At 39.6% G+C, this 17,428-nt stretch overlaps 1 protein-coding gene across 2 annotated transcripts; it reads right to left on the bottom strand.

The window, feature by feature from the left end:
- Positions 1 to 549: 549 nt before the first annotated feature.
- ube2s (ubiquitin-conjugating enzyme E2S) lies at positions 550 to 13,893 on the bottom strand. Of its 2 annotated transcripts, XM_034174633.1 has the most exons (5): positions 13,701 to 13,893; positions 12,632 to 12,779; positions 3,011 to 3,201; positions 2,534 to 2,924; positions 550 to 561 (listed from the first exon to the last, which is right to left on the bottom strand). In XM_034174633.1, exons 1-4 carry the CDS (start codon positions 13,701 to 13,703, stop codon positions 2,565 to 2,567), a joined length of 702 nt encoding a protein of 233 aa, XP_034030524.1. In that variant the 5' UTR covers positions 13,704 to 13,893; the 3' UTR covers positions 550 to 561; positions 2,534 to 2,564. The 2 variants fall into 2 exon arrangements, with proteins under 2 accessions (XP_034030524.1, XP_034030523.1); XM_034174632.1 differs by lacking the exon at positions 550 to 561 and having other exon boundaries at positions 1,428 to 2,924; positions 13,701 to 13,892.
- Positions 13,894 to 17,428: the final 3,535 nt, after the last annotated feature.

Below are 17,428 nucleotides of genomic sequence, written 5' to 3' on the forward strand. Positions count from 1 at the left end.
TTCACTGACAGGAGCAAAAAACCCTATGTGTAAAACTCTGCAAATAAAAGACCCTGTATTTTTATTTATTTATTTAAGTGCAGGATTTGCAGTTGGTGTTTTTATCTGGAAAATCTCTGAGATGCAGTGTTTTTCTTTGCATGCAAGCAGAGATGCACAGAAAGACACGGTTGCCACAGCAACGGTGTCATTATGTTGGTGGCAATTATGAAAGCAATGGGAAAAAAAAAGGAGGGGAAGGGGAGAGGATTGGTGCAAAAAAGCCTTAGCATGAAGGAAAGTGTCAGACCCAGAGCTGCATTGCTAAATCAATTATTCCTCTCAACACACTGAGGAGATGCAGAGAAAGGGGGATATATGGGGGGAGGGGGAATAAGCGTGACGTTTTCTATTCTAACATAAAATCTCAGCCTTTCTTATCAACAGTGAATTAATGTGAATCATACCTATTTAAATTTTTGGTAAGGATTACACAACATGAATTGGATACACAATACCTGTTTACATGTTTAGTCCTGCAGGATGAATCATAAAAACACAGGGCTGCAAACACACACACACCTTCAACTGCTTATCCAAGATGGGGTTGGGGGGGGGCTGGAGCCCATCCCAGCAGTCACAGGGCGTGAGGCGGGGTACAGGGTGGACAGGGTGTCAGTCTGTCACAGGGCCACATGTAGACAAACATTTGTTCTTTATTAATCACATTTTAATTTAATCATTTTGCCAAATGGTTGATCATGTTTGTCAAAATTCCATATCTTCTATATCAATACTAAATCGATTTTTTTTTTAACTGAGACAGAGAGAAACTGAATGGAAAGAATTCCGTATACATTTCACTAAAATGAAAATTAATTTTATGATCAGCTTCAGAAAACAAATTCAAACAATAAAAAGTACATTCTGTGGATCTTAGCGTATTAATTAGGAAAGAAAGGCTGAGAGTGCGGAAGGATGCAAGTACTTGAAAAGAAAGAAAAAACGAGTGGATTGGAGAAGGTGTAAAGGGATTTGTGGAGCTCCAGGTGCCTAAGGGTCTGATAATTACCTGCATGGCAGGCTGCTATTTCTACACAGGTGGGTGGTCTGCTGCACGACTGCAGCAGAGGCCAGTGGAGCCCTTCATTAGATGGTCCAATGACTCTCTACTGGGTGCACTTTCACGCACTAGCGTGCTGGGGTGGATGCAATTATTGGTTTTCTCATAATAGATATTCCATCACTGCAGAATAGGAGAGCACTATTAACATGATGAGGGTCTGTACACTGCTAAATGGTCAAAAACAAAACAAATTATAATCACTCCCATCTCTTCAAGCTGTACCGGTACATATATTTATCACTGCAGATCTGAACACATACTACAAAAGAAAAAGAAGTCTACATTAGGCCAAACAGGGTGGAAAAAATCCACACAATTCTCCTTGTATTTAAATTTTTATTAAATTATTTAAAATTGACAAAATATCCAGCCTGCACAATGACAGGTTTCCATGGCATCTTTTCCATCCAAATTAAACAGCGCTTCAGTGTTTCCTTGGGAAATGTAGGCCTCGCATGCATTTAGAACAAAAAGAAAACCTACCAAAGAAACCCTGCCAGTGCACTAAGTGGGAGGACAATTTCCCATCAAAGGTGGAAGTTTTCCTTCTTTTCTGTTCTCAGCAAACCAGGTCAGAGAGATGGCTATTTGAAAAGAAAACAGGGGCAGTCAGTGCTAAGTACAAACAGGTGATACAGCCTTTCTAAAGTAAATCCTTAAAACCCTGTTCCCCTTCAGATGATCAATGCACCCAACAGCTGAATATGGACATGTCAATTATAGATGACTTGAAAATACTGAACAGTGAAACCGTTTTAGGAGGAAAACAAGAAGAAAAAAGTCTAACAAGGGGTATGGACTTCACTGAGACAAGGACATGATTCCTATATGCTGCTGCTAAATATTTTCATATCTTTATTCAGTTAACAATATGAAAAATACAATTTAAAAAGATATTACTGCAGTGTGACTTCAATGTTTCTTTAGAGTCATTTTTGCCATTATCATCTCAGCGGCTTGATTTGAAACCCTGACTTATTAAATATTTCCCTGGTTTAGGCTCTGACTCCCTAAATGTAGCCCTGGCTGAGCAGTACACAGTACCATCTCAGTAGGAGAGTTAAAAATAAAAAAAACACCACCAGATGATGCCAACCTAACAGTGCCTTTGATGATAAAAGTGATGCCTCATTAATCCACAGGGATTTTATATATTAATTAGCACATTGAAACCTATGACCGGTGTCACACATTCAGAAAAGATGTGTAATGGTGTCACTTGTGCAGCAAGAGTCTTCCTTCTTTGAAAACAGGAACACATGTTGTCATGTCTTTAGTTTTGGACAAAAAAATAATCTGAGTACAATGCCAACAGGACAAACCAAACTGGTGGTCTGGAACAGAGGGCGACCGTAAAAAGACAACCCAACCAAACCAAAAAAAGTTGTCAGCACACTTCAATATTTATATTTACACACCCTCTCTCACACACACATACACAGGTGATTTTGCTGAGGTATTAAAGTCGCCTCAACGCACGCTTTTTATCTGCTTTCTTTTTCACTGCTATATTATTAGCATTATTGCTACTGCTGGTGGTGGTAGCGGCTCCATTAGCACCATTACCGAGAGCTGCCGTCACAGCTGCTGCACTGGGTCCCGCTCTCTTTGTTGGGTCACCTGCGTGCTTCTTTGGCTGTGGGCCGTCATTAGGGTCCTGAGGCACCCCTGACGTCCCACCAGGCCCTCCCATGGCATGGATTTCTGTTAACAGGCGGGCACGGGATGCATATTCTGCATAATCCTCTAGAAGTAAGCGCCCAGCCTCTTCGTTCAAAGCCGATTCTGGATTTGGATGAATCAGAAGACACTTTATCGTCTGTGGGGAAAACACACCAAAGAGGTGTAAATTAAAAAACAAACAAAAAAAAGTCTACATAGTTAAAGTCAGGCAGTTCATCTTACAAGTAAGACATGTCTGAGACCGAGTTCGGCCTTCCAGTCTCGCTTCAGCACGTTGACACAAATCTCTCCCTTGTGACCCACGTTGGGATGAAAAATCTTGGTCAGGAAATAACCCTTTGGTGGAACAGCAGGAAAGTCCTTCCCGAGGACCAGACGCATTCGGAAAATGCCACCAGCAAATGGAGTTCCCTCTGTCAAAGAATAAAGAATTCATGACATCAACAGTCTGGCCTAACTGAGCCAATTTTCGATAAAGAATCTCTGTGTTTGAGTCATTTGTGCCTACAGAGCAGCAAATCTGACCAAATACAAATGCAACTTCAGATGAAGACATTTAAAAGTCATTTCTTTAAACGTAATCCATTTAGCGTATATACACTCACTGGCCACTTCATTAGGTACACCTGTTCAATTGCTTGTTAACACAAATAGTGAATCAGCCAATCACATGGGAGCAACTCAATGCATTTAGGCATCTAGATGTGGTGAAGACAACTTGCTGACAGCAAATTGAGCATCAGAATGGGGAAGAAAGGGGTTTTATGTGACTTTGAATGTGGCATGGTTGTGGTGCCAGATGGGCTGGTCTGAGTATTTCAGAAACCGCTGGTCTACTGGGATTTTCACACACAACCATCTCTAGGATTTACAGAGACTGGTCCAAAAAAGGGAGGGATTTACCAAGATACCCGTCAAATGGTGGCCGAGATTTTACCACAATTTATGGGCAAACTACTACATTAGTGGTTTGAGTGGAAAAACTGTTGGTGCGTCTACCTCGTAGGTTTTCTGACTGCTGCAGACTCAGCGGGTTGATGTCGGACTGAACTTATCAGACTTTTTCTTATTTTCAGTCCTTCCAATATTGTGAATCCACTTCTTTCTAAGTGTTGCATGCAGTACTTTAACATTTTCCATAATTCCCCTTACGGCCTCCTGCGCTTCCCAGAATTTACTGTGGTACCAGCAGAGTTCCGGTGTCTCACAGCGCATGTAAATAATGGCTAGCGAGGATGTGGATGGTGTTGATCCAGCAAGTTCACGGGCGATTATGATGGTGACACATTCTCCCAAGTTGAGAGGGTTATCTAGAGGAGGTGTAGCACCTGTGATGGACTTCTGCTGTGCCCCGACGTTGTCTGGTTGTCCACACTTCACAAGGTGTGTTTACATTGTGCCCTGAATCAGAACTCTGCTGAAACCAACCTCTTGCGTGAATTACAGACTGCAAGACGGCACGAGATTCACAACTGCGAAACAGCGAATTCTTAGGGAAAACACAGAAGTTCACATGTTTATCCCTAATATGGTTATTGAAGCATCCATGGATACAACAAATAATTGCTGGCATTCTGAGCCTGTTGTTTACTTTCTGGCCATGTCTGTGTGTCTGCAGCAGACACACATTTCTCATGTCCAGTACGGTGGGAATGCAATCCCCCTATTTCCAACTGTGATGCATCCAAACCAATGACCAGAAACTGTGTATGTTTTTGCTCTGAATGAGGCTTGTCTGCCTTATTTTGCTAACCCTCATGTTATTTAAGCAGCTAGACCTGGTTAATAGGGCAGGTTTAAATTGACTTTTAAATTCAGTTATTTTGAGCCCTTGGGTTTGTTTTCCTATATTTACATAAAAAGGTACTGTAATATGAACAGACTGGTGAATTCACTTCCTTCTGTCTCATAGCATTCTCTCATTTCTGTGTTTTCTGGTCTTTAAAAAAAAAAAAAAAAAAAAAAAACACTATCCTAACATGTACCTTAAATGCCAATATGTTTTGTAATGAACTCTCCATATAAAGCCCACATTCCCAGAAAAAAAAACTCAGTTCTAGATAACCCAACATTCTCAAGTCAGTGTATGGACTGGGTAGCTTTGTGGATAATTTTAATGAAGCACTGTGAGGTCTGAATGACTCTGTGGCACATGTTAAGATCAAAAGATCCTGCTGGCAAAAACTCAGGCCTTGGCTTACCAAGAACCTTCAAGCTGAGATGGAAATTCATTGAAGTTGGGAGGTAGCCTATCATGAATGGCATAGCTGCTTGGCTGACTATAAACTTGCCTTAGTCACCAAAACCACTTATTCTAATGCAATTCATGTGAATAAGCATAATTCTCCAGTCCTGTTTGACACAGAATCAAAACAAATTCAAGACCACCAGTCTGGAAACTGATTAAATTTTTCAGCACATACAGTAGTGTTCAGAATAATAGCAGTGCTATGTGACTAAAAAGATTAATCTAGGTTTTGAGTATATTTCTTATTGTTACATGGGAAACAAGGTACCAGTAGATTCTCACAAATCCTACAAGACCAAGCATTCATGATATGCACACTCTTAAGGCTATGAAATTGGGCTATTAGTAAAAAAAAAAAGTAGAAAAGGGGGTGTTCACAATAATAGTAGTGTGGCATTCAGTCAGTGAGTTTGTCAGTTTTGTGGAACAAACAGGTGTGAATCAGGTGTCCCCTATTTAAGGATGAAGCCACACCTGTTGAACATGCTTTTCTCTTTGAAAGCCTGAGGAAAATGGGACGTTCAAGATATTGTTCAGAAGAACAGCGTAGTTTGATTAAAAAGTTGATTGGAGAGGGGAAAACTTATACGCAGGTGCAAAAAATTATAGGCTGTTCATCTACAATGATCTCCAATGCTTTAAAATGGACAAAAAAAAAAAAAAAAAAAAAAAAAACAGACGCGTGGAAGAAAATGGAAAACAACCATCAAAATGGATAGAAGAATAACCAGAATGGCAAAGGCTCACCCACTGATCAGCTCCAGGATGATCAAAGAGTCTGGAGTTACCTGTAAGTGCTGTGACAGTTAGAAGACGACTGTGTGAAGCTAATTTATTTGCAAGAATCTCCCGCAAAGTCCCTCTGTTAAATAAAAGACATGTGCAGAAGAGGTTACAATTTGCCAAAGAACACATCAACTGGCCTAAAGAGAAATGGAGGAATATTTTGTGGACTGATGACAGTAAAACTGTTCTTTTTGGGTCCCAAGGGCCGCAGACAGTTTGTGAGATGACCCCCAAACTCTGAATTCAAGCCACAGTTCACAGTGAAGACAGTGAAGCATGGTGGTGCAAACGTCATGATATGGGCATGTTGCTCCTACTATGGTGTTGGGCCTATATATCGCATACCAGGTATCATGGATCAGTTTGGATATGTCAAAGTACTTGAAGAGGTCATGTTGCATGTTGGGGTTTTGAGGTTTTAAATGTTATTGTGGTTCGTGTTAGTTTAACAGGGTTTGATAGTGTTATTGATTTACTGTGTTTTTGTAGTTCAATTGGTTTAATCAGTTAAGTGTTATGCTGCTCTTACCATGGGTGAGTTAAGTGTCATGTTGGTGCTGTGAGTGAAATGTGTAGTGCTTTTAATGTCTTCCACCGTCTTTTTTTTTTGTCAAATTAAAAGCACCTGTTTACAGTAGCTGTGCGTGCGTGTGTGTGTACAACTTCGATCACAGACAAACTGTGGACAGCTAACATTTGCTGTTTGGTATGCTTCAATTTAATCAGCTTATAAAGTGCCAAATCACAACAAAAGCTGCTTCAAGGCACCTCACACAGAACAGTTCAAAATAAATTTAAATAAGTAAAAATTAAAAAATAAATAAATAAATAAATCAAATACATAATTAAAAACACAAATAAAACAGATTAAAAAAAAAAAGCTATTCATAAGAAAGAGAATAAAAACAGGTTTTAAGTCTTGACTTAAAAATGTCCATGGACTCCGACTGCCTCGCGGTCACCGGGTTCCTAACAGTCAGACGTCATCCCCACTGAGGTCCTTAGCCTTGGTCTCATTAACATCAGATCATTGTCCTCTAAATCTTTGTTGATTAATGATCTAATTATGGATCATCATTTAGATATGATTTGTATGCATAGGTATTTTGGGTCAAGAAGGAACGCTGAAAAAACATAACATTGACAAGACTAATATTTTTGGAGAAGCTATGGATATTATCTAACAACACTGAACAATGGACGTTGTCAACTACTTTCTGGACGCACACACGCCATTACAGCAGAGGGCAGTAAGTCATCTTTATATTTAAAGTGAGTGCAGTGAGTGATTTTATTTAGTAAGGGTCAATGTAGGTACGTTAAAAATACATGGATGACAAGAAAGTGAAAACACTTATTTCCATTGTGATCCATTTAAAAATCAAATGACAAAATAAGAATAAAAATAAAATAATAATAGTGTGCTCTTCTAAAAACTATTAAAACTAAAATATTCTGGACTCACATACCATTACAACTCATTATACAAGCTTTACTTAATTTATTACCACCCTTGAAAAATATCAGCTACCTATTTTATAAACACTACCCATTCTAGAGCCGGTGGATCCCCACAGGCAATAAGACGCTATTGAGAATATTAGTTAGAAGCTAGCCTGGCCTTTCTTAGCCAAGATGGCACATCCATATAAGGATTATGTGACTAAAACATGCAACAAAGCAGAGAATACATTTTTTACAAAACTGTGATTTATAAAACTGTGCGTACACAAACCTCTAAGCAATGTTCTCTTTATAAATAACACAAACAGGAACTGTGCATACTTGAATCAGCCTCATATTGACCCTTTACATGTCCTCATTCAACCATAAATGGTCAATGCAAAACACCTCATGAATATTTAGGCATACAAATTACTGTATGTCCGATAAACATTTTCTTATTATGGCAACCAAGTGGAAGGGTATGAAAAGAAAATTTTCTTAAACTGAAAGAGGTGCTTGTGGTGGAGATGCTTCCCATCTTGTCCAAATGGTCGCGATAATCCAGTCATGTTTACCACTCATATTTACATTGTAACAGCTGCAGTGCAAGATAGCACTGATAAAATATTAAAACTGTAGCTTGATTTAAGATCTGAGTCACCTTATATATATTTTCCAACTGAAAACTCATGTAATAATTATAGCTTAGTATCACAATATACATATAGTTAAAGTAGATAAGTTTGTGATGCGTGTTATGAAGTGAGATTAAATGTCCGAGTGTCAGTTCATGTGTGCCTTTGTTCAAGTATATACGGGTCATGCTCACAACTGGGGGTAAGATGGCATATGAGATCAACACACTCATTGGGGCTGCGTCTAAATGTCCTGCGTCTCTGCTATGCAGGACATTGTACCAGACAATAATCATAAAGACAGAGCTCTGCCAAAAAGCAAAGCTTTAAATTTACCAGTCATTGTAAGTTCCTATCCTCACCTGTGGTCACGAGCTTTGAGTAATGACTGAAAGAACACGGTTGCGGATACATGAAACAGAAATGAGATTCCTCTGTCAGGTATCTGGGCTTATAGTCAGGGACAAAATGAGAAGCTCAAAAAATGTGGGAGCAACACAGAGTCCACTGTTCCATCACATCGAAAGAAGCCATGTAGCCAAGGTGGTTCAGACATCTGGTGAGGATGCCTCCTGGTGGTCTTTGTAAGAAGGTTTTCCAGGCAACTCCAACTGGAAGCAGGCCCAAGGAAGACCCAGGACATGCTGGAGGGATTACATTTCCCAACTGGCTTTGGAATGCCTAAAGCCCCTTTCACACCGGGCATGCTTTGAGTTGCATTAGCTGCATATCTAATAATGCAGGAATGTCTAAGTTAGTTGTGCACAGCAAGGGGTAAAAAGCTTGAGGAGGTGAGTGCAGCCGCAGGCTGTAATGAGCATTTTTTTTTTCTTTTAATTGTTCACACGTGCTGTTAGAGCGGTATCGTTTTACTGCATTGGTATAAAAAGTTCAACAATCCTGCGTGACTTATAGCTCGGCAACAATGGAGCACAGCAGGAATTAGAAATTGGCGTTGGGAAACGTTATATTGTATGGGTGTGGCATCACCATTACGTTGCCTCAACTTGCAAGAAAACTACTTTCTTTCTGCATCCTGTGCTCGACGCAGAAAAAAAAAATTAAACGTTTAATTTTTGGCATCCGTTTCGCGTCGCCCTTTGCGTCCCTCAGGGTATTGTGGCGTTAGGCTGCCTCAACTCAGCACTAGGTTGCATCAACTTGGTGTCATCATCACGTGTCAACACTGCATGACGCAACTCGAAGCAGGCCCAGTGTGAAAGGGACTTTAGAATCCCCCAGGAAAAATCAGAGGACTTGGCCAAGGCTAGAGAAGTGTGGGAGGAGCTGCTTGATCTGCTGCCGCCATGATTCACTAGCAAAAGGCATATATGTAAAGATGCCAGTCACATTTTTCCTGCAATCCAGCTTCAATTCACCATCTTTACCTTGTCAACAATTTTCTCAAATGTTTGTACACATGGATGAGAGCTTTTCTACAGATGCATGATTTCTGATGTCAGATTTGTTTCTATAGATTGCCAACAGTTGTGTGAGAAGTGACATAGGCCTCTTTCAGGTCCCATTTTGTGCCTATACTACAGGCATAAATGAGACCCCAGAGCCTTTATTTATCAACGCTACACAGAAAACCCTTCTAAATTAATTCATACAAAGGGACATTTAAAAGCACAAAGTAGTAGTTTTCAAACGTTTTCATACACAGACACCTGCAAGTATTCTGCTTTGATAAACCTGGAACATTCAAAACCACTATGCTTGTCTAATTTACATAAAGAACCCCGCTCAGTGACCATTTATGGTCAAAACACTCCCTACAAGACTGCCAAAAACTGTCACTTTCTGTGCTGCAACAACAGAGGAAAACCTGCCGCTCACAGGCGACAGACGCTCTGATAAACAAAACTGAATTAATCATTTTTGAACCTTCAGCAGCAGCTTGATAAATAGCATAAAAAAGGCACACTCACATGCCGAACTTGCCTTACTAGTAATTCATAGGCTTTGGAAAAGCTCCACTCATGCAGAATTGTACACCTAAAAAAAAAAAAAAAAACTATATCTATCTATATATATATATATATATATATATATAGGTCCATAAGTCCCACAAATGCGGCCACGCTGGCAGCAGCTCGGCCACTTCCAGAAGCAGCTGTTCCTCTCTGATCATCTCTGTTATTTTGCTGTGCTCCCTCACAACTCGTGTGTGTATGGCCCAGCCCCCCAACCTACAGCTCTCTCATGAATCTCTTTGGAGTTGCAGCAAGTATACAACCCCTGGCAAAAATTATGGAATCACCGGCCTCGGAGGATGTTCATTCAGTTGTTTAATTTTGTAGAAAAAAAGCAGATCACAGACATGACACAAAACTAAAGTCATTTCAAATGGCAACTTTCTGGCTTTAAGAAACACTATAAGAAATCAGGAAAAAAAAATTGTGGCAGTCAGTAACGGTTACTTTTTTAGACCAAGCAGAGGGAAAAAACATGGAATCACTCAATTCTGAGGAAAAAATTATGGAATCATGGAAAACAAAAGAACGCTCCAACACATCACTAGTATTTTGTTGCACCACCTCTGGCTTTTATAACAGCTTGCAGTCTCTGAGGCATGGACTTAATGAGTGACAAACAGTACTCTTCATCAATCTGGCTCCAACTTTCTCTGATTGCTGTTGCCAGATCAGCTTTGCAGGTTGGAGACTTGTCATGGACCATTTTCTTCAACTTCCACCAAAGATTTTCAATTGGATTAAGATCCAGACTATTTGCAGGCCATGACATTGACCCTATGTGTCTTTTTGCAAGGAATGTTTTCACAGTTTTTGCTCTATGGCAAGATGCATTATCATCTTGAAAAATGATATCATCCCCAAACATCCTTTCAATTGATGGGATAAGAAAAGTGTCCAAAATATCAACGTAAACTTGTGCATTTATTGATGATGTAATGACAGCCATCTCCCAGTGCCTTTACCTGACATGCAGCCTCCTATCATTAATGACTGTGGAAATGTACATGTTCTCTTCAGGCAGTCATCTTTATAAATCTCATTGGAACGGCACCAAACAAAAAGTTCCAGCATCATCACCTTGCCCAATGCAGATTCGAGATTCATCACTGAATATGACTTTCATCCAGTCATCCACAGTCCACGATTGCTTTTCCTTAGCTTCTAGTTGAATTTAGGATGGGCATTTTATCAACTTTCATTAAAAAAAAAAAAAGAGGTGGGCAGATGCTGAGGGGGTTCCAATGTTTGGATACTTTATGACCATTTGTAAGCAATTGCACTATCAAAACCCATAATGAATTGGACAAATAAGGTTTTCTGGTTTGTTTGGGGTTTTTTAAATACAATTCCAAGTCACTAAATACGCAATGAATGCAATTAACGTTAATAACTCAAAAATATATATAAAAAATTTTAAAGTCTGATTAATCTGTCTGGAGTACGCAGTTCTCAAAATCTGACTTCAAGGAGGCTAGTAATTAGACCTGGAACAATTAACTGACTATTAATCAACTACTAAATTAACAGATTGTTTTGAGACATTTTATTCAAATTCTCTGGTTACAGCTCCTTAAAAGTGAATACTTCCTGGTTTTTTTTTCCACTAGTTTCTTTATTCCTATTTGGCAGTACAGTGGTCCCTCACTATAACGCAGTTCACCTTTCGCGGCCTCGCAGTTTCGCGGATTTTTTTAAGTTCAATTTGCATGCTTTTTTTTTTTTTTTAACAGCGCATTGTGTTCTTGTGGGCCGGTCTCAGCACCGGTCGGCATCACCGCGATTGCTCTCACTGCCTCCAATGCGCTTACTGAGTCTGCGGGCTCGGTAAACCCAGCAGCGGGCCACTCACACCGCCCTCCTGTCTGCTGTGTGGAGCTGCGACAAATCTGGCAATCTGTTTTGATGCGGATGTTGACCGCAGCCGCAGAGCTCCGTGGCCACCGAGAGAGGAATTGGATTCTTTGCGGGTCCCGCATCCATACCTCCGTAGGCAGTGAGCGAAGGGAGAGTTCTGCCTGTGTCTGTTAATAATCTTCTCGCCCAGAAGAAAAAAGAGAGTGTTTACACAGGAGAGAAAAGTGAGAAAATGTTAATGCCTGTTTGAGAAAAGTGTATAAAGTGTGTAGTGAGGGGTTTTACAGCCTTAAAACATCTATAATTGCAAAAAATAGCCCTGACTACTTCGCAGATTTCGCTTATCGCGGGTTATTTTTAGAACGTAACTCCCTGCGATAAACGAGGGACCACTGTAAACCAAATACATATGGCTTGTGGACAAAACAAGACATTTGAAGGCATCATCTCTGGCTCTGGAAAACACTGATAGACATTGTTTCATCTTTTTCTGACATTTTATGGACCAAAACAACTGGCCTAACAATCAATCGATCAATCATTTTCTTGATTAATCCATTTTGAAAATAACTGTTTATTGCAGCCATACCAGTGAGGGAAGCCACCAACAGACCCAGACAACTGAAGTAGTTTTTTTGACTTTTTAATTACTTTATTGATTTATAAGACTAAAATATGCCCATACCCTTCTGGTCATAAAGGATTTAGCTCTTGCAGAGAATGTGAAACTTATAATCAGCGCAGAAGTACAATATGTGTGAGATTATAAACCAATACCATCCAACTGTGGGAGAGGGGGCTAACATGATCATTTGGTTTAATTAAAAGAAAGGGGGGGGGTCTAACATATTCAGTAGGCCCACTTTTGCTACGCACAACAACATATAATTCTTACCTGGTCCTTCAATTGATGTATGAAGTTCAGTGATATCTTCATCACTGGGATAGATCTTTATACCTTCAGGTGGGTCTGCTGCCAAAGCTGAAACCTCTTTGTATACCAAGCGAAGAACATGAGGGGGTAAATTCTCCACATTGGAGTTCTGAGGAGATAAAGAATGCTGGTTCAGCTAACTAAGGTGGAACATATGTACTTAGTATCCACTAAAAAACCAATCCAAAACAAAAAAATCTATTTTGACATGACACTATAATACTGACTGAAGAATATGATGTCGAAATTAGGAAACAGTAGCAGATAAAGATACCAAAATGTGTACGCTGTATTCGGTACACTGATAGTGACATGTCTGAGAAATCAATAACATGAAAATTAAACAAAAATGTTTTAATGTTATACATTTTCCAGCATATCTGTTTAGGTCAAATGAAACAAAGATCAATGATTTAAAGACCAAGACTGCAAGCTTCACAAGTACTGACGATTTAATTGATTTTTCTTCACGTTATTAAATATCCTTTCATCGAGAAAACGTAAGTACTGTTGAGACACAAATACACACACGTGTGCGTCTATGTGAGCGACAGCTCTTGGTGTAACATCTCCCTCCTTTACTGTATGGATGAGAAACTTTGGCTTTCATTGGCAGCGTCTTTTATGTTCCAGTGTTAAATCTTACGCTCTATTAAATCTTAATTTTTCCACACTATCTAATGTTAAGCACACAAGAGCTGGGTGATATTAGAATTTCGTGACGAAATAAAATAACTCACCAACTTGACAGGTGGTAACTTTACGTTAGCGCTTCACTAACGTTGGAAATGTTAGCCTAGCTTCCAACGAAACAACATCAGCCCGAAGCTGCTCGGTGGATTTAAAATTTGTGATGAGGATTTAACAACTGTCAGCTCAAGACAAATAAATCTGTATATCGCTTCCGGATTAATATGAGAATATGATCCCATCTTTTAACAGGAAAAAAAGGGGGGTCGACGGCTAATATTGGCTGAAGCTAGCAGCTAACGCTATTCCTGTTAGCAATATGCTAGGCTATCCGACTTACCATCTTCAGAGAGAACTCTGCTGAATAAGTATTTAGCTGACACCAGTTATGAGAAAAAAATTCTGATAATGTTGGAGAGGAAAAAAACTTTCCTTGATGAAAACTTATCCGGGCTTCTCTCACTGCTGTTCTTTTCGTTAACACAGGAACAAAAATATGATCCCTAGTTTAACCTACTGCAATCGACCAATGAGCTTCTCAGTACTCTATCACGTCCGGAAACTCTTCACCAACCAGGGCGTGCCAGTGACGTGACGTCAGCATTTAAAAACCCACCAGCCGCTCAGATTGGCTAATGTCCGTCTTATTTAGCCACCATTGGCCCGTTTGAAAACCTCACTCCCACCCCGAATAAACTATAACCTAAGAGAATATATACAATACATATGATGGAATGAGGCATAATGAAGAAACACAGCCAGCGTTCAGCACACTGAAATCAAGGTTGATCAAGAATAATGAGGGACTAATTACCTCCGCCAAGGAGGTTATGTTTTCAGTCGCGTTTGTTTGTTTGTCTGTCTGTTTGCAGGATAACTCAAAAAAAAGTTTTGAACGGATTTTGATGAAATTTTGTAGAGTGGTTGGAAATGACAAGAGGAACAAGTGATTAAATTTTAGTGGTGATCCGGATCACTATCAGGATCCCGATGCTAACGCATTAGCATGTCTATGGCATTTTCAATGTTAAAAGTTAGCATTAAGCAGTTGCAGCTGTCATCACGTTCGGGTGCATTTGTTTTCAAATTGTAATATTTCTTAAATTTATTTTTGTTTATATATTAATAATCTAATGATTATTATATACAATTTTAGATAAAGAGACAAAAAGAAATAGATCACTGTGCCAATTAAGGAGGGAATCTCTTTAGGGTCAGTGACCCTATGTCCTTGTTTAGAGAAGTGTTTCATAAATGTTAAAAAATTCATAGATTTGCAGTTTAGTTGAATAATAAATTGAAGTTTGTCTCTTATTTGTTTTTGTCTATAAGCACATGCAATATCAATATCAGTGCTCAGATGACAGTAGCTTCTGGGAAAGGTGCAAGTTGAAATAAACTGTGATGCCAAGCACTAAGGATACATGCTATCCAGTCACAGCAGATGAAACTTATTTTACTACTGAGCAAACATCATTGTTAGACTTTTTTAGGTTCCACGGTGTGTAGATGTTATGGCGTCAGTGACCCCATGGCCTTGGCGGAGGGTTGCACTCTCTGAGTGCTTCTAGTAGAAAAATATTTTAACACTTTATCATGCTTTTCCTTTAGGCCACTCATAACTGCAGCTTAAATGAAAAGCAGCAAATGGGATGATCCAAACCCTGCACGCTCTGAACAAGCATGACTTCCTTGTGACTTCATGGCACCACTTATACCGATCTTCTTCTTCTCTTGGCTGCTCCCATTAGGGGTCGCCACAGCAGATCAGTCATTTCCATCTCACCCTGTCCTCTATAACTTCCTCTTTTACACCATCCACCTGCATGCCCTCCCTCAGCACATCCACAAACCTCCTCTATGGCCTCCCTCTTCTCTTCCTGGTGGCTCCACCCTCAGCATCCTTCTCCCTATATACCCTCTGCACATGTCCAAACCATCTCAATCTCACCTCATCACATATATCAATCAACTTTTTTCTTATATAGCGCCAAATCACAACAAACAGTTGCCCCAAGGCGCTCTTACCAATCAACAGTATGTTGCTGATCAATATAAACTTTTGATCATTTCGCTAACCCAGGGAGATATAGTGGAAAATGTTTTTGACACGTTTTTGTCAACCTTTGACCTCAAGCTTTGTCTGATCCTCCCCCAAATTTAATCATCTCGAGATATCTTCATGAGTGATATTCACACCTAGTTTGCTGAAAGTACTTCCAGCTGTTTTGTTGTTGTTGTTGCTGTTATCTTGTTCACAGTCAAATGCATACACAGAACTGATTACTATACGCTGCTTTGGTGTTTCACCTGCATGCACGTAACAATACAAAGTTACTCCAACTGATCAGATTATCCAGCAGTTACACACAAAGCTAGCTCTGCACATTTTGGTGCCCTCGGCGAGATTATGGTTTGGCACCCCCCCACCCCCCAACAGTAATGGACAACAGCTCTATGACAGCCCTTAAATGTTTAATTGTTGATTAAACGCACCAACACACTAACACACACACTAAAATTACATCACATTACATAAATAAAAATTAAGAATAACTATTAAATTAAAAAACATAAATAAAACCAGAGTTCATGTTGAGGTTTTGTGAAAATATTTACAAAATCCTGACAGCTCCCACAATATGAATAATAAAAAGGTGATGTTCAAACAATACAAAACAGTGCAATCTAAGTTATAACAGTCAAGTGGTCTCTGTGTGTATGCTTGCCTGGATATGTGTGTGTGTGTGTGGGGGGGGGGGGGGGGGGGGGGGCTTCGATTACAGACAAACCAGCAAAGCTGACATTCGCCGTTTGGTATGCTTATGTATTTTGGGTGAAGGATGGACGTGGTGAAAATTGTGAAAAATGGTGAAAGTGGATAGGACAAATATTTTTGGAGAAATTATCTATTTTAGCTAATCAGTAAACAATGGACGTGGTGCTGCAATGCACCATAGGAGTTCGAGTTTTGGGGGTTTTAAATGTTGTTATTGTGGTTCATATTTGTTCAGCAGTGTTGTTAGTGTTACTGATTTATTGTGTTTTTGTAGTTCAATTGATTTAGTCAGTTTAGTTAAGTGTCACGTTCCCCTTACCATGAGTGAGTTCAGTGTCATGTTGCCAGTACCATGAGTGAAAAGTGTAGTGTTTTTGATGTCTTCTGTCATCATCTCTGTTTGTGCATGCACAAAAATAGAAGCACCTGCTTTTGACAGAATGCGGAAAAGACGAAAGCTCTCCCTTTGTCCAATCCCGGACAAACCGGGAAGAGCTGACATTTGCCGTTTGGTATTCTTATGTATTTTGGGTCAAGGATGAATGCTGCAAAAATGGAATGTTGATAGGACTAATGTTTTTGGAAAAAAAACTACATCATGTTCTGAATCCTGGATCTAAAATATGTCCCGGATCAAATCCAAAGTAAAATCCCTCATTTTTTAGAACATTATCTACCTGCTCACTTACTTTAATTAAAATCTGTGCATTACCTTTTGAGTTATCCTGCTAAAAGACAAAATAAACATGCAGCCACAGCTGAAAACAGGATCTCCTTGGTAGAGATATTAAAAAAAGAAAATTTTACTCTTAAGAAATCAAAAGCATGCAAAGATTAAATAGATTGCATTTATATAGCAATGCAGACACTCAAAGCGCTCGACCGTAATGCCTCTGCTATGCTCAGCGCTTAGTTTTTTAAACTGCTTACACACAAAATTGTTGCATGTCACACAGTTTCTGAAATGTGTCACTCAAAGAGCAAAACCAAACACCAAGTCCACCTAACCACAAGGTAATTTGCAGCCTTTGACTTGATTTTCAATTTCATAAAACACTTTTTGCAAAACACTACAAACAGTTCAAAATCTTACAAGAAGTAACTTGATTTCTTCCAAACACAATCCATCAAAAAGCTACACTTAGTCACCAGTGCCTCACAGTCACTGCCAAGGGTGCAATTTAGAACTAGAAATTGGGGGGGGACAAAGTGTGAGGCCCGCAGGGCCGAAGCCCATAGGCCAGGGGTCTGGCGTCTGGCTTTAGGCCCCCAGAAGCCAACGGTTTCTA

Source organism: Thalassophryne amazonica, chromosome 7 (assembly GCF_902500255.1).
Source record: "Thalassophryne amazonica chromosome 7, fThaAma1.1, whole genome shotgun sequence".
NCBI lineage: Eukaryota > Metazoa > Chordata > Actinopteri > Batrachoidiformes > Batrachoididae > Thalassophryne > Thalassophryne amazonica.

What these genes read in the sequence shown, in the direction of transcription:
- ube2s (XM_034174633.1), bottom strand. An exon ending in TACATCAATTGAAGGACCAG is followed by an intron (nt 3,202 to 12,631) that starts GTAAGAATTATA and finishes ATTCTTTGACAG; the next exon opens with AGGGAACTCCATTTGCTGGT. An exon ending in GTCTCAGACATGTCTTACTT is followed by an intron (nt 2,925 to 3,010) that starts GTAAGATGAACT and finishes TTTTCCCCACAG; the next exon opens with ACGATAAAGTGTCTTCTGAT.